Here is an 18,055-nt window from a genome sequence, read left to right on the forward strand (position 1 = left end):
TGAATTCCTGTCTCACATTTAGGTCTTGCATCCATTTTGAGTTTATCTTTGTGTATGGTGTAAGAGAATGGTCCAGTTTCATTCTTCTGCATGTGGCTGTCCAATTTTCCCAGCACCATTTATTGAAGAGACTGTCTTTTTTCCATTGGATATTCTTTCCTGATTTGTCGAAGATTAGTTGACCATAGAGTTGAGGGTCCATTTCTGGGCTCTCTATTCTGTTCCATTGATCTATGTGTCTGTTTTTGTGCCAGTACCATGCTGTCTTGATGATCACAGCTTTGTAATATAGCTTGAAGTCAGGCATTGTGATGCCGCCGGCTTTGCTTTTCTTTTTCAACATTCCCCTGGCTATTCAGAGTCTTTTCTGGTTCCATACAAATTTCAGGATTGTTTGTTCCAGCTCTGTGAAAAATGTTGATGGCATTTTGATAGGGATTGCATTGAATGTGTATAGACATTTCAACAATATTTATTCTTCCAATCCATGAGCATGGAATGTTTTTCCATCTCTTTGCGTCTTCCTCAATTTCTTTCATGAGTGTTCTATAGTTTTCTGAGTACAGATCCTTTGCCTCTTTGGTTAGGTTTATTCCTAGGTATCTTATGGTTTTTGGTGCAAATGTAAATGGGATTGATTCCTTAATTTCTCTTTCTTCAGTCACATTGTTAGTGTATAGAAATGCAACTGATTTCTGTGCATAGATTTTGTATCCTGCCACATTGCTGAATTGCTGTATGAGTTCTAGCAGTTTTGGGGTAGAGTCTTTTGGGTTTTCCACATAAAGTATCGTCATCTGCAAAGAGTGAGTTTGACTTCGTTGCCAATTCGAATGCCTTTTATTTCTTTTTGTTCTCTGATTGCTGAGGCTAGGACTTCTAGTACTATGTTGAACAATAGTGGTGAGAGTGGGCATCCCTGTCATTTTCCTGACCTTAGGGGAAAAGCTCTCAGTTTTTTCCCATTGAGAATGATATTTGCTGTGGGCTTTCTGTAGATGGCTTTTATGATATTGAAATATGTTCCCTCTAACCCTACACTTTGAAGAGTTTTAATCAAGAAAGGATGTTGTATTTTGTCAAATGCTTTTTCTGCATCAACTGAGAGGATCATATCATTCTTGTCTTTTATTAATGTGATCTATCACATTGATTGATTTGCAAATGTTGAGCCACACTTACAGCCCAAGAATAAATCCACTTGGTCGTGGTGACTAATCCTTTTAATGTACTGTTGGATCCTATTGGCTAGGATCTTGGTGAGTATTTTGGCATCTATGTTCATCAGGGATATTGGTCTGTAATTCTCCTTTTTGATGGGGGTCTTTGTCTGGTTTTGGGATCAAGATAATGCTGGCCTCATAGGACGAGTTTGGAAGTTTTCCTTCCATTTCTATTTTCTGAAACAGCTCCAGTAGAATAGGTATTATTTCTTCTTTAAACGTTTGGTAGAGGGGCACCTGGGTGGCTCAGTCGTTAAGTGTCTGCCTTCAGCTCAGGTCATGATCCCAGGGTCCTGGGATCGAGCCCCGCATTGGGCTCCCTGCTCAGCGGGAAGCCTGCTTCTCCCTCTCTCACCCCAACCCCCACTTGTGTTCCCCCTCGCTGTCTCTCTCTCTCTCTCTGTCAAATAAGTAAATAAAATCTTAAAAAAAAAAAAAAAGTTTGGTAGAATTCCCCTGGGAAGCCATCTGGCCCCAGACTCTTGTTTTTTGGGAGGTTTTTGATTACTGCTTCAATTTCCTTGCTGGTTATTGGTCTGTTCAGATTTTCTATTTCTTCCTGTTTCAGTTTTGGTAGTTTATAAGTATCCAGGAATGCATCCATTTCTTCCAGATTGCCTAATTTGTTGGCATATAGTTGCTCATAATTCTTAAAATTGTCTATATTTCCCTGGTGTTGCTCATGATCTCTCCCCTTTCATTCATGATTTTATTAATTTGGGTCCTTTCTCTTTTCTTTTGGATAAGTCTGGTTAGAGGTTTATGGATATTATTAATTCTTTCAAAGAACAAGCTTCTAGCTTCATTTATCTACTGTTCTTCTGGTTTCTATTTCATGATTTCTGTTCTAATCTTATTATTTCTCTTCTCCTGCTTGGTTTAGGCTTTATTTGCTCTTCTTTCTCCAACTTCTTTAGGTATAAGGTTAGCTTGTGTATTTGAGATTTTTCTAATTTTTTGAGAGAGGCTTGTATTACAATGTACTTCCCACTTAGGACCACCTTTGCTGTGTCTCAAAGGTTTTGAACAGATGTGTTTTCATTCTCATTAGTTTCCATGATTTTTTTGAGGAATTTTTAAACTCTTCTTTAATTTCCTGGCTGACCCATTTATTCTTTACTAGGATGCTCTTTAACCTCCAAGTGTTTGAGCTCCTTCCAAATTTCCTCTTGTGATTGAGTTCAATTTTCAACACATTGTGGTCTGAATATATGCAGGGAATAATCCCAATCTTTTTGTATCGGTTGAGACCTGATTTGTGACCCAGTATGTGATCTATTCTGGAGAATGTTCCATGTGCATTCGAGAAGAATGAGTATTCTGTTGTTTTAGGATGGAATGTTCTGTATATATCTATGAAGTCCATCTGGTCCAGTATGTCATTCAAAGCTCTTGTTTCTTTGTTGATTTTCTGCTTAGATGATCTGTCCATTGCTGTGAGTGGGGGTTTGAAGTCCCCTCCTATTAATGTATTATTGTCAATGTGTTTCTTTACTTTGGTTATTAATTGGTTGATATAATGGCTGTTCCCATGTTGGGGGCATAAATATTTACAATTGTTAGATCTTCTTGTTGGATAGACCCTTTAAGTATGATATAGTGTCCCTCTTCATCTCTTACTACAGTCTTTGGCTTAAAATCTAATTTGTCTGATATGAGGATTGTTACCCCAGCTTTCTTTTGAGGTCCATTAGCGTGGTAAATGGTTCTCCACCCCCTCACTTTGAGTCTGGAGGTGTCTTTTGGTCTAAAATGAGTCTCTTGTAGAAAACATATGGATGGGTCTTGCTTTTTTATCCAATCTGATACCGTGTGTCTTTTGATTGGAGCATTTAGCCCATTTACATTCAGAGTAACTATTGAAAGATATGAATTTAGCGCCATTGTATTGCCTGTAAAGTCCCTATTTCTGTAGATTGTCGCTGTTTCTGTCGGGTCTATGTTACAATGGGCCTCTCTCTTCACTTATAGGATCCCCCTTAATATTTCTTGCAGAGCTGGCTTGGTGGTCACATATTCTTTCAGTTTCTGTCTTTCCTGGAAGCTCTTTATCTCTCCTTCCATTCTGAATGACAACCTTGCTGGATAAAATATTCTTGGCTGCGTGTTCTTCTCATTGAGTACCCTAAATATATCATGCCAGCCCTTTCTGGCCTGCCAGGTTTCTGTGGATTGGTCTGATGTTAGTCTGATGTTCCTCCCTCTATAGGTAAGGAGCCTCTTGTCTGGAGCTGCTTTCAGGATTTTCTCTTTTTCTCTAAAATTTGCAAGCTTCACTATTATATGTCAGGGTGTTGATCTATTTTTATTGATTTTGAGAGGGGTCCTCTCTACGTCTTGGACATGAATGCTTGTTTCCTTCCCCAGATTAGGGAAGTTCTCAGCTATAATTTTATCAAATATACGTTCTGGCCCTCTCTCTCTCTCTTCACCCTCAGGCATCCCCAAAATTCTGACATAGGTATGTTTCATGGCATCATTAATTTCTTGAAGCCTTTCTTCATGGACTATTAGTCGTTTTTCTCTCTTTTCCTCAACTTCCTTTCCATTAGCCTGTCTTCTAGATCACTTACTCTCTCTTCTGCCTCATTCACCCTAGCTGTTAGAGCATTCAATTTAGACTGCATCTCATTATAGCATTTTTTAAGTTCGGTCTGATATCTCATTTCTGCACTAAGAGATTTTCTAGTGTCTTTTATGCTTTTTTCAAGCCCAGCTATTAACTTTATAATTGTTATCCTTAATTCCATCTCTGACATCTTACCTATATCCATATCAATTAGATCTGTGGCAGAGAACATTACCTCTGGTTCCTTCTTTTGTTGTGAATTTCTCCTTCTAGTCATTTTGCCCAGAGAAGAATGGATGAGCAAGTGAGCAGACTCAAAAATATCAACCATGACCCAAGCCAAATACACACCAGATAAATCTGAAGAGGTCAGAAACCAAAAAAGAAAAGGAAAAGCAAAAAATAAAAAATAAAATAAATAAAATTTAAAATATTTAAAGAGTAAAAAAAGAAAGGGTGGGGGGGGAGACAATGTAATCTCTCAGGTGGTCAAACCACCCTGTTTTGACACGGTTAATATTTAATTAGAAAATGCAATAAAAATAAGGTACCATTCACAAGAAGAAACTTAGAAGAGATGACAAAAGATGTGTAAGCCTTTATTAAAAGGACATGAAAGAAACCCTAATAGATGTTCAGACTAACGATAGCAGTACAGCTATTAGTGTTCATTTTCTAGTCATGTAAATTTGGACTACTTATTCATCATCCCTGTGCCTCATACCCATTTATTCAAGTTGTAGAGCATTACATAAATACACACAAAGAGCCTGGTACATAATGAGTGTTAGCTATTATTGTTATCATTAAGACCTAGGGTTCAGAGGACTACCGTACTCTTGCACCATTTAAGACAGTGGGGATACTGACACTGGGTTACCATAAATGGAATACAACAAAAAGCTCAGAAACATACCCAGGTACATATTAGATCTGGAATATAACAGCGAAGGCTTTATAAATCAATGGAAAATGGAAGGGCTATTAAGTAACTGGTGATAGGACAACTGAATTTTTTTTTTAATTTTTTAAAAATTTATTTGAGAGAGAGAGAGAACTAGAGAGAGAGAGAGCACAAGCAGGGGGGAGGGGTAGAGGGAGAGGAAGAAACAGACTCCCCACTGAGCAGGAAGCCCGAAGAGGAACTCGATCCCAAGACTCTGGGATCATGACCTGAGCCAGCCAAAGTCAGATGCTTAACTGACTGAGCCACCCAGGCACCCCATGGCTTTCTTTATGAAAAAGAAAATAGACTTTATCCACATTTATACAGAAATAAATTTAGTTGGATTAAAGACATGAAAAATGAGTCTAAAGCTATTTAAACAGGAGAGCAGGGATATATTTCTTAAACCATAAATAAAAAACAGACACAAGGAAGGAAAGATTCATAAAGTTGACATTAAATTTAAAATGTCTTTAGAAAATCCAAAACCCCATTATAAACGAAGGGTCAGTGCCCATGATGTATAAAGAACATCTACATATAGGTCATTGATAATGGATAATTGACAGAAGAGGAGACCCAAATGAAAAAATTCTCAACAGTAATAAGGGAAATACAAATTAAATTGTATTCTATTTTCAGACTAGCAAGAACTTGACAATAATAAATTTTAGCCTGCTGAAGAAATAGATGTCTCAAACCATCTTGGAAGGGCACATTGATATAATCACCTTACAGAGTAATTTGGCAATATCTAATGAAGTTGACAATGCACTTGTCCTAAGACCCAACAATTCCACTGCTAGACATATACCCTTTCTATACATACCCAAAAGTATATGTATCTTTCATATGCACACAAGGAGACCTGTATCTGTTAACTAAAGTATTGTTATAATAACCCAACTGTCAACTAGTGGGCAAAGAGATCAACAAACCATTCGTAAATGGAATATTCACAGCAGTTAAAATGAATTAAATAGATTTATAGTATTAACATGAATAGATATTGAAAATATAATCTTGAGTCTAAAAAAATGAGTCACAAGATGTTACATGCAGTGATATAATTTATATACATTTAAAAAGCAACAATATGTCACTGTAGAGTATTTATAAACACATATATACTTGTAATATAAAAAGCATGGCTTGTATACACATCAAATTCATGATAAGGTTGCCTCTGAAAAAAGAATAAAATGAGACTGACAAGGAGAATAGATGGGGTTCCAACTTTAACATTACTACATGATTTCTTCAAAGTAAAGGATCTGAGGTAAGTGTGGGGAAAGGTTAACATGTGTTAGCTTCCAGTGTTAAGCATATCTCTTAAATTTTCCTGTATTAAAAAATATGTTAGATACACACAGTTCTTGACCTCTAGAATCAAACATTTCTGTGGTAAGACAAAAAAGGACTGGACTAAAATTCAGAAAATCTGAGTTATAGCAGAGGGGATGCCACTCTTCCACGTATAACTGGGCAATTCTCCCAACCAAGAGAACTTCAGTTATCTGATCTGCTCAATGGGGTCACTGCAAACCTTAAGGGAGTGGGTATGTTTGAGGACACAGAAAGCTATGGCATAAATCATATTCAACAGAAGAGTTGAGCTAGGAGCTAAAACCTAAGTACTATATTGTAAATGTATGCCTTAGTAAACAAAGCTACTATTTTGCAAAATCTCTAAGAAACAAAAAAATATATATATAAAGAGGTATAACAACTGCATTTGGTCTCGGATTCATGCCCATTTCTTTTCCTTTTTCCATATACCTTTTTTCTTACTTGTTTCCTTCCATAGATGGCAGTGGTTCATTCCTATAGCAGAGCTAATGTACCCACTGAAAACTGAGAAACAGCTCATTCTATCTTCTCTTCACACACACATCATGGGGTGTGATATCTTAAGATGGTCCTAGGGTCCAGAGGACTACCATACTCTTGCCTCATTTCTGCCATCACCCAGAGAGAAGGCAGGAGCTCTGTGGGTAAAGCAGAGCCTACACACTGTTGCCAAAACGGCCTTTCTCTGCTCTGCTCTCACATTCTGATATTTTTAACCCTCCAAAGCAGAGGTGACTTACTCTACTGTTTTGAGTCCTTCATCTTAAATCCAAATAAATCAGCCACAGAGAACCTTTAGGGGAGGCTGGTATTTCAGGCATTCCAAAGCAAAGGAGAACTTACTGTTCCAGGTCACACAACCCTCTGCTTTTACTAATCAATTTTTTTTTTCTTAACACTCAGAACAAGTTAAGCTTTACTGAAACAGAAAAAAAATATAATCTTCACTGTTTCTTCACTCCATATTATACTAAGAAGTTTCAGGGTTTTTAATCATTTTTTTAAATACAGATTTATTTCTGAGAAATTAAAAAACACTCCAAGTGTAATTTATTTTCCCAACAGCATGGTGAAGGTGGGCTTCCAGCTTCCTATCTCCTGCCCCTGCAGCTGATGGCAAACACATGTCTATTGCCAAGCAAGGGAGAATCTAATCACAATGGTTGCTGTGATGTGCAGGCCATGCACAAGGCTGAACGTGGCAAGCGGCTGACAGTGGGAGCCGCGTCGGGGGGAGGGCTGACATTTTCCAACAGCCAAAAGAGGAGAGAGGATGAGCCTGCCTATCAGGGCATCCAGCAGGAAGAGAGAAGTTCCAGAAGACCTGAATCCTTAGTAATCATAGAAGGAGTGAAGAGTGTGCCCTTGCCCTGCTTATCTCTGAGTGAGAAATGAAATGCAATAAATATTTGACCACCGCTAACCTGGGTACTGAGCTCTCAGCTTACTTAGGGAAAAAAACTAGTAACTGAAACTTTTCCCTAATGCCTGGTAATTTCTGTGAGAATGAATTTGCAGGTTCAGCACTGTACATCAGTTTCGAAATTTAGTAAATGGTATTTCTATTTCTTCCCACTGTAGTTAATTTCCCAGTTAGTGTCATTCAATTCCTATAATATTAACATGTTAGTGTTTATTTATTAGGATATCCATAAAAAATCCAGCTGAAATATGAAAGGAGTTAACTTTTCAGCCATGAGAATTACAGTTGAAACTACTTTTATGCTGGAAGGACAATCGGCTCAACCAACACCAGTTTTCCAAGAGAGGGTATGTGGGAAAAACAGTCTACAACAGATCGCTTGTATCACATGCTTGGCTGCTTGAAACTGAGCTTGCTCATTTAAGAGGATTCTAAAGAATCAAAAGATGGAATCATGCAACCTTTGTGGAAAAGAAAAAATCCCATTTTAACAACCAGCTGGGTCATTCAATATGTAAACTGTATTAGTAAAAACCAATAGATTCTTGGTGTGATTTTTTGTTTTTTTACATGCATCAAGAAGTGAAATCTGGAGCTACCTGAGAATGGACCAGGTGGCGGGTGCTACCCCGGTACCCAAGCGTTCTGGTGGTTTCCGCCCATCTCCTCCTCTGTAATCCACTCGGACCCTCCTGGGCCACCTCAACCACTCGGATGCCTCTCTGCCTCCTCCACTGGGAGCTCAGCACACACAAAGCTGGACCACAAGCAACCCTTCCTAGGCAGTACCCCTTGCTTTCCACCAAACCATCAATGGACTCATTGGATAAAGACTAGCCGAGGCGTCTTTTCTGTAGGATTTTTCTTTAAATATTATTAGACATTATTCTCCACACAAGATCCACAAGGCGCTGCGACAAGGGTGCGGTTGTGTCAAAACCTCATGCTACAAAGAGCAGTGACTGTGCAGGAAATGGCTGCCTTTATAAGAACTAATGACAAATGATAATAAAAAGGAACAACAGTAAATGAATGCTTATCGGGACCAATGACTCTGAGGAGCCGCCACAAGTCAGCAGAAAACTATGATCCTGTTCCTTCTAATGGGTGACTTTTAAAAAATTAATAATTGATTTTTCAGAAATATCTGACAAATACTAAAACCAAATGTTAGCGTTCATTCCAATATCAATAACTTGGGGATAGGAGAAGGGCTATGCTGGTAAAATTTTATATTTAAATTCATAAACCTTTTTCTAAAATCAAAAATATTTTCAATTGCTGGATAAGAAATTTCTAAATTCTGTAAAAATTGGTATTATCTGTCAAAAATTAGCTTATAGAAGACCAGCAGATATAAATATCATTATAAAATACATAGACATAAGACAGACTCATTCTAGAACTATTACATATCTATTTTTGTACCAATCCTTGTTTTGCTGTTTTCTTTAATTTCGACTTTTGGCAAATACTATCTTGCTGTATTTCACACATCCTTATAAACTATGTTAAAATATTGCTAAAAGGAAGAGAGGATAAAACTAGAATAAGTATACTAACAAATTTGTGGCCAAAAGGGTTCAAATTAAATATAAAAAGGCATTTTCAGTTACAGAGACATTTAAAAGGTGCCAGTTATTTTCACGTTGTATGTGAGCTGGGAACATGCTGGGCATGAACTTTGCTCTCCTGGTCCCTGAGAGATCACTGTGCACCCTGAGGATAGGCCACCCAGGTGCCAGTCACCAGGGTCCATTCTGAGGGAGAGAACACAGGGCTCATAGCCATTCAGAAGGTAACCTTGTCAGGCAGTTTCTCTCTGAAGTTTGAGATGCGACGAGCAATTTATATTCTTTCTTCGGTCATTGAAGGCTGTTCATTTTTCATATGTGATTTACTAATTATGGAATGTTTGGCTTTCTAGAATCAAAGACTATTATAAAATGTCATTTTAAAAAATCTTTAACTTTTGCACTATGTTTATAAGTAAAACATTCTGCTAACTTAAAAAAAAAAGGTGTTTTCTGGAGGTGGGCGGGCTTAGGTATAGTTCAGTAATAAGATCTTTGAAGCATCTCCCGAAATTATACTAAATATATTTGCTTGTTTACCAAACTATATGTATATTGTGTTTCTTAGCCAACAAAAGAGTTATAATAAAGAGGAACTGGGGATGAGAATGACAGTCGAACCATATAAATCTCTACTTCTGGTGATCATTTTCAAAGGCATTTTGTAAAAACAGGACCACTGCCTGTAAGTATAGGCAAAGCTGTATTTTCATCCCATGATGGTCCCGCCATCTACTCACCATGCGTGCTTGAAATAATGCGGGGATGAAGGACTGGTTAGATAGGTTGAGAATCCTCGGGGAGTCCTTTAAGACGTAGATATTGCCAAAATCAACTTGAGTGGGATGTACATAGATAACTGGGCCTTCTCCGATGCTTTTTATGCGACATACCTGCGTTCGACGCAAGAGAAAGAACAGGAGAATAGCTAAAAATGGCTGGCCTTGGAGACTGTTTGAAACAGAAGCTTCTGGCCACCACTTTTATAAAGAGCAGGGGCATTAAAGGGTGCTTATGAGAACTGTCATTCCTTCTCTCTGTACTCTGTGGTCAGAGGGATACAGAGATGGCCATGCTGGTCAGACCCATGAATCCAGCCTGGAATTCCTCCCCAAAAAGGATGATTGGCTTGCCTGGTCAGCCCAAGTCGCATACTGACAGGAAACAACAGGGCGGTCCACGGCACAGAGCTGTGTAGGTTAGGGACTGAAATCCACCTTGTTCTGCTCTCCCCAGCCCTGTGCCTTCACCAAGGCATTGTGTCTGCCTGAGGAAGAGGGGCCTTCTTCTTTCATGAAGTGCTGTCTGCTCAGCAAGTGACCTTCTCATGGCAGGTGCCCACACCAGTGCCACCTTTCGAGTTGGCCTGCCTTTGTGATGCTGCTTTTTAAGTCAGGTGCCTTATCTATGGCACCATACATGAAGAGATAAAAGCAAAACCCTAGTTTACTCTGCAAACATTCAGAATCACTTCAAACAAACAGCACCAGTATTTTACTATTGCAGAATGAAAATGTAAACCAGAAGATAGCAAATACGGAGTACGCAAGAAGTACAGCAATTTTAACTGTAATTCTTGCCTTGTCAAGTTTTGCCATTCTAACTGGTGTAAGGTGGTATCTCAGTGTGGTTTTGATTTGAACTACTGGGTATTTACCCCAAAGATACAGATGTAATGAAAAGAAGGGCCACATGCACCACAACAGCCAAAGTGTGGAAGGAGCCGAGATGCCCTTCAACAGACGAATGGATAAAGAAGATGCGGTCCATATATACAATGGATTATTAGCCATCAGAAAGGATGAATACCCACCATTTGCAACTGGAGGGGATTATACTAAGTGAAATAAGTCAAGCAGAGAAAAACAATTATCATATGGTTTCACTTATTTGTGGAACATAAGGAATAGCATGGAGGACATTAGGAAAAGGAAGGGAAAAATGAAGGGGGCGGAAATCAGAGAGGGAGACAAACCATGAGAGACTCTGGACTTCGGGAATCAAACTGAGAGTTACAGAAGGGGGGGGGAGATGGGTGGTGGGTATCAAGGAGGGCAAGTATTGCATGGAGCACTGGGTGTTATATGCAAACAATGAATCATGGAACACTACATCAAAAACTAATGAGGTACTGTATGCTAACATAAAATAATTTAAAAAAAATTTAACTGTAATTGTGAAAATTGGCTCTCACCATAGGGGGGTCCGGGCTCCCAAAGGTCGAGATGTAAACTGTGGACCTATATTCCCCAGTGACCTGGGTCTCCAGGGCCAGAGGTATGTGAACGGTGCTGTGGGGAGGGATGACTCCACAGGGCATGGGACTGGAGAGTAACACGGCAGGTGTGTCTCCATATACCTGGTGGGAGAGAAAAGCCAGATGGATAAGCAAGCCCCTGGCAGGGTATGAATGAAATAGCATATTAAGTTATTTTGAAACAAGTGTCATTCTGAGTCCATGGAGGTTCTTTAAGAGTGTGTCACCATTCAGGCAAGTAAATGGGGATGAGCACCTCAATTCTGCTAAAGGGAAGAAGGGTGTGCATGAGGCCCCAATCCAAAGTGCACAACCCAGCAAGATGCTGAAATTATCCGCAATGTGAATTAGTCCATGGGCCGAATTCCTTGGCCTGGCCCTCCAGGTCTTCATGCTTCACCCCCTCCCCCCACCTCGTCCCTTTGTGCTTTGTCAACAGAGGCTCCTGGTATTTCCTGAGCACATGATACTGCTTCCTACCTCCAGCCCTCTGTACTTGTGTTACCCTTCCTGGAATGCCCCCTCCCTTCGACTGAGCTGAATCTATCCTGAACACCTGCAGGTATCCCCCATGCTCTAGACCCAGGGCTTTTCCTCTGTCCCCAGGGGGCATCCTGTAGTCCTAGTCCACACTGTGTACTATGTATGTGTCCATCTGTTCCATGGACTGTCAACTTCCTAGGGCACGACCTGGGCCTCTCCTCAATACATGCCCATTTCCTGGCCCAAAACATATGCTCCGTACGTGTTTTTTTTAAACGGCAAAATAGGTAGGTGAATGAATGAATGAATGAATGTTAACCAGCGTTTATCACTGTATGTTCTTCAAAACCCTGCTCTGTAACATATTACAAGTTTTTTTTTTTTAAGATTTATTTATTTTATTTGGGAGAGAGAGAAGGCAAGCAGGGGGAGGGGCAGAGGGAGAGGGACAGAATCTCAAGCAGACTCCCTGCTGAGTGTGGAGCCCGACAATGGGCTCGATCCCAGGACCCTGAGATCACGACCTGAGCTGAAATCAAAAGTCAGCCACTTAACCAACTGAGCCACCCAGGCACCCCACTAGCTTTTATGAAAAACAGCAACAAATACAACTTTAAAAATCCCATGGACAAACAAGTTTGGGTACTTCTGGGAAACCTCAGCTCCTGGAGAGAAAGACAGAGCATACAGATAGATTTCAGCTGTCCAGAGACCCCCACGGTCTTTACACTTGGGCTGGCCTAACAAGGCCTAATCTAACTCAGCATGCCGATGCAGCAGTTCTCTGCCAGCCTTACTCGTGCCCGAAGCCAAAGGGAAGATCAGCAATGCTGATTCTGTCTTTATCTAATATTTTGATATTTTGTTTTAATTTTGCATTGATTTGGATTTCTTAAAATGTGACATGAAAATATGGCTTATCTTGATGACTGAGTTTTTTGGCTCCCCCCTTAAATTCTGTGCTCAAAGCAAGCACCTCACCCTTCTCCCAGCCTAGCTGTGCAGAAAAAGCTCCCTCATCACCCCAGGGGCAGGCTCTGCTAGGAGTTCTCAAGATGATTAGGTGCCATTCCACGCTAGCCTGTTCCACTGTCGATCACCTAAAAGTTAGAAAAGTTGTCTCCCATCAACCCAACCCTTGGCTTCTGGTTTTGTCTCAGAGAAGTCCATAGAATAATTCTAATTTCCCCTTTTACATAATGGCCCTTCAACTAGTAAAGGATGGCTATTTCATCCTAGCTAAGTCTTTTCTGTTCCTGATTAAACACTGTGCTTCTCATAGAACTTGGATTTCCAGATGATGTTGATTGCCATTCTGGTTACTCCACACATGATTTTTTTTTTGTTTCCACTAAAAAATTATGATGTCAAGACCTGAAGATAAAATCTGGCACTGCCTTGACCAGTGGCCATCTCCTTCCTTTAGCTGACCCCTTTGTTCCTCTGATACAGCCTAACCTGCCTTGGTTCCATGGCCTCCATACTGGTCTTTGAACTCACTTTGAAACCTATAGTCAAATAAAAACCCCATTTGATTTGGGTTTTTGCATGAATTTTTACTAGAGTACTGTCCTTACAGAGCAATAGAGTTTTAAATCCAAATGCATTCTTGGTAAATTGCATCCCATTAGTAACCTTCCATTACTTTGATCTGTACAGATATTTTTGAATCTTTAATCCACATGTATTTAATTGCTTAGTGTCCCACTTGGCTAGGTGTAGGGGCATGAGGACAGATCCATTTCATAAAACATTAGGAGACAATTTCTTTTTTTCTTCTTTGTGTAGTATCTCTAGCCTTCTAGTTCAACGAGTCCATTTATAAATACTGCATTACCGTATCTTAGTGATGCTGGTCAAGTCACAGCCATGGCCATAAATGAAAACTCCTAGCTCTGCCTCATTTCCCATGAATGATTTATTCATAGGCAATTAATTGCAGGTGCAACTTCTGCATGTTGGCTTAATTGACCCTCTCCTTTCTTTATCAAAGGCAATTTCCCTGGGAAATTAATAACTGTTTACACCTGTAGCCGCTCAATCATGCAGGTGGCAATCCAGCTGCGGCTTTATGACCCCATGCCCAGATTATCCCAGGGTTAAAAATCAGAATAACAGAAGGTCATGTGTTGAGGAATATGGCTCTTTAGAAGGGTTTCTCTCATCAAGAAAATCCAACTGAAGAAAAATCAACACTGGAAAAGGATAACATAACTCACCTGAGGCAGGACCGTATAGCATCCTGGGAGGTCATCATGATTGACAAGCTGGACTGTTTTCTCATAGGGGTACTTCAGGAAGCAGTGCCCGAAGTCCACCTCTGGGTTAACCATGTGGAGGGTAGGTACAATACACCTGCTCAAAGGAAGGAGCCCATTAAAGAATTCAAAAGGATAGAGAGCTTGTTACATATGGAGAAGGCAGAGTCCCAAGTTAAACACCATTTGTCACTGTCACAAAGTTTTTCTCTAATGACTGTATTAATCATTTTCAAATCTCCTCTCCTGTCATTCCTATCCCTTAGCCCCCAGTCACCACTTTTTAATCAAAAAAAGGGCTGGAAGCAGGACTCCTTAAACAGCACTCTTCCCTGGGTAATGACTAACATGTCCATTGTTTTTCATATTTGGCCTTGTTTTGCCAAGGCGCCCCCACAGCGCAAGATCCTTAGGTTTCCAAGTCAAATAGGGCCAATGCCGCCAGCATGGGGTCCTAACTAGCTGTGATGCTTTGGACCAGTCAGAGTCCCTCAAGGACTAGCTACAGTCTGTACCATCCTAAATTATGGTAATAATTCTAATTCCTATGAGAACAGCTGTCTTGGATCAGTAGGCTCAGACAGCGGCTCGACCCGGAACTGGCACGGACAGTGGTGACAATACAGTGCCACGGTGAGGAGTACTGGCATCTGAATCAAGAGCCAGGCTCAAATACTGACCTTAACAGGTACAAGCTTGAGCAAGTTGCTGTCCCTCCTAGAGTCCCATTTTGCTCAGTGGTAAAATGAAGGTAATTCTAGGGACTGACGAAAGCAAAATGAACTCTTCTCAGAGCGTTGTGGGAAATACAGGAGGTAATGCGAACGAACAGCATGGCACAGTGCCCACAGCACTGAGCAAGAGCCCCCTCAGCGAGAGCTGATTAACCTGTGCTAGAGGGCACAGCGAGCTGTCGCTGCCTGCTCTCTGCAAGTTCTAAAAGCAATTCTTTTGTTGAGCGTCTTCAAGCAGTTCCTACAGACTGCACCAAAAATAATGACATGAAAGAGAGTCTTGTTAACCCAAAGTTTGAGGTTTAGCATGGGATGGGTGTTCATTTTTAGCTAGAATGGAGGTGCCAGTTGACCTGATGACTTTCATAAAGCTAATCCTTTACTACCTGAATACTGTGGCTGATAGGACTTACAGTATTTGACTTGGGTCACAGAGAAAAATGGCAGGAAACGCAGAGCTGCTTAAGACACCCCCCTCTTTTTTTTTAATTCAGAATTTCCTATTGATACCTGCTGGGAAAGGGGGCTGAGGTGGGGGGAGTATCAGAATAGACACACCCAGAAAGGAAAAGAAATGCAAGACTAGGCAAAAAGGTAAACCTGGGTATAGAAAGGACCAGATGAGAGCTTTTGCTGTATTTAAACAAACAAAATGATTAGTTAGGTCTTTGGAAGGAACACTAAGTAGATCATTGCAAGGCCTCGACCTTCAAGTCCTTTACGGTACATCTTCCACAATCTCTTAGGGATGGGATGGACATGTTATCAGGTTTTTACTAAGTAATTTCATGTAGATGATGGCATTTTCATACATACCACCTAAAGTCCCAGACCTGAACACCTGTTTGCTTTGGCAAAATTGTGGCCCATGATTTTATTTATTTACTTAGGATCACCGTCATCATCAGTGTCATGTTCCACCCTGGCAAAGACGGGAACGTGGTCAAGGAGACACAACTGACAGACGGCAGAGCCAGGATCTTCAGCTGGCCCCAGAGCTCACTGCTACCTCTATTAAAACACAGAGAAGGTGGGGATGGTTCTGAGGAGTTGATGTGGTTAGAGGGCCTCATTTGGGCGGCATTTAAGTCGTGGCAACAGTGTCCTGAGGCAGGATGTCTCGCTAAATGGATCTCCCACTGCAGGACTGTGAACACTGTTCTTTCTGGGCATAACCCTGAAGTCCTTTTTTTAAAGATAAAAATAAAAACCAGCAACTGGTCACCTTTTCCTGGTAAAACCTTTTTAGTTATATACTGGGAAAGGCAGACCATTAGAAAGCACTATTATTCTTAACACCTGCAAAACACACACACACATCCCTTCTCTAATCTCCACCAAAGGTGCCGTTGGCTGTTCCAAAGCTTTGTCGTTTGAATATCAGATTCAGCTTCCCTTCCCAGGAAAGCAGAACAAATGCAGTGGGAACTGACTGCAGGCATGCTGCCTCTAGGAGACGCAGCCCGTTACTGGTGGCCCAGGGGACGCTGGGGAAGAGAGAAAGCAGGTGAGTGTGATACCTCGCGGTAATTAGGAGCGCCAGCACTTCTTCCCCGATGCCCTCCACGTCCACCACCAGCGCCAGCTCATATTTCTGCACAGTGTTGGAGCACAAGGTCACCTGGAAAGAAAAAGGTGAAAAGCGGCTCTTCTGCAAGGCCAGCCCTCCCTCTGCTCAGGGGGGAAAAGAGCAGGGGAGGGCCACACGGATGAGTAGGGCTTCTAAGTACTTCATTATGGGATGTATGGCGTTTTACATTTTTAGTGGAACAAGTTACATTTCGGGGTCAGGGCCTGCTGAGTTTTTTCAAAGGCCAGGTTAGAAACCAAATGGCTTTTAGCACAATAGGTTTGCTCATTTCTGAGAAGACGGTATGAGAGAAGTCATATAACTGCATCGGGGGAAGAATGACCCTGAAGGATGAGCCATATCAAACAAATTTTAATTACTCAATTTAAATTGTTCTCTATGCCTCTGGGCTATATCCATTATGAAAATTCAATACACCAGTAAAACACTATAGCTAAGTCCCTCTTAGAGCAAAATAAATGAACATAACCATGACAGTTCCAGAAACCAGCATAAGGAGTCAACTAGATAGTCTTCTTTTCAAGAAAAATCAATATCTTGGGACGCCTGGGTGGCTCAGTCAGTTAAGCATCTGCCTTCAGCTCAGGTCATGATCCCAGGGTCCTGGGATCAAGTCCCACATTGGGCTCCCTGCTCAGTGGGGAGTCTGCTTCTCCCTCTGCCTGCCGCTCCCCCTGCTTGTGCTTGCTCTCTTTCTCTCTGACAAATAAGTAAAATCTTTAAAAAAAAAAAAAAATCAAAATCTTCTCTCTCCCCTTACCCTCCATATTCATTATTAGAGCAGAAAACAGGAAGCTGCAAATAAAGGTCTATTCAAGGACAATATGTGCCCAGTATATTTTACCCTACGTTTTTTATTTATTATTGTGAAATTTTACATTCAGGCTGTTGAAGTCTTGTCACAATTTTTAATTGCTCAAAGATGATTTGTAGTGGAAGAGATACTTCTAAATGTGGAGAACAGCTTCTGGCATAGGTGAAAGCTTTTCTATCTATAAATTATGTATGAAGGACTAATTAGGAATTTTTTCTTGGTTGCAAAGGGAATCACTGGATGCAAATTCTAGTCTACACAGACATGGTTGAAGTATAGTTCAGGAGCGAAAACTGAAGCTTGAAGAAAGCTTTTCTAAATATAAAGGGGAAAAGAAGATGGAGCTGTTGATTTGGAAAGCAAACTTGTCAGATTCAGAGAGAAGTAGCTGCCCCAGCATGCAGAGATGCCTGGAGTGAGGAAGCCCTGTTTATATCTCTGAGCCAAGGTCAGAAGGCAGAAGAACAAGGAGCTCTGGCAGAAGGCTGCTAGATAGATGCTATGGCTTTTAAAATCTTCCCGTGTGATGTGCGAGAGGCGAAGAGGAAAGATAGGTAATGTGTAGGCTGAGCACTAAATACAAAATAAATTCTTTGCAACAGTGCTTCTTCCTGGGAAAGTCACAGGTAGGAACTGCTATGATCTGAATGGTTGTGCCCTCCCCACTCCCCCTGCCAACAAAATTCATATGTTGAAGTCCTAACCCCAGTGTGATGGTAATTAGGAGGTGGGGCCACTTGGGGGTGATTAGGTCATGAGGGTGGAGCCCTCATGAACAGGATTAGTGCCCTTATAAAAAAGATCCCACAGAGCTCCCCAGCTCCTCCCACCAT

The 18,055-nt window shown here is 40.8% G+C and overlaps 1 protein-coding gene across 1 annotated transcript in view; it reads right to left on the minus strand.

Moving 5' to 3' along the window:
* HYDIN (HYDIN axonemal central pair apparatus protein) overlaps positions 1-18,055 on the minus strand; it is a 308,320-nt gene that overhangs the window by 185,460 nt on the left and 104,805 nt on the right. The window contains exons 14-17 of the mRNA XM_035024816.1: positions 16,338-16,438; positions 14,045-14,180; positions 11,280-11,444; positions 9,826-9,978 (exon numbers count right to left, since the gene is read on the minus strand). Of these exons, the coding sequence (XP_034880707.1) occupies positions 9,826-9,978; positions 11,280-11,444; positions 14,045-14,180; positions 16,338-16,438 (555 nt within the window). The remainder of the gene's footprint in view (positions 1-9,825; positions 9,979-11,279; positions 11,445-14,044; positions 14,181-16,337; positions 16,439-18,055) is intronic.

The sequence above is a fragment of the Mirounga leonina genome, unplaced genomic scaffold (assembly GCF_011800145.1).
Source record: "Mirounga leonina isolate KUSES-001 unplaced genomic scaffold, KU_Mleo_1.0 Mir_180, whole genome shotgun sequence".
NCBI lineage: Eukaryota > Metazoa > Chordata > Mammalia > Carnivora > Phocidae > Mirounga > Mirounga leonina.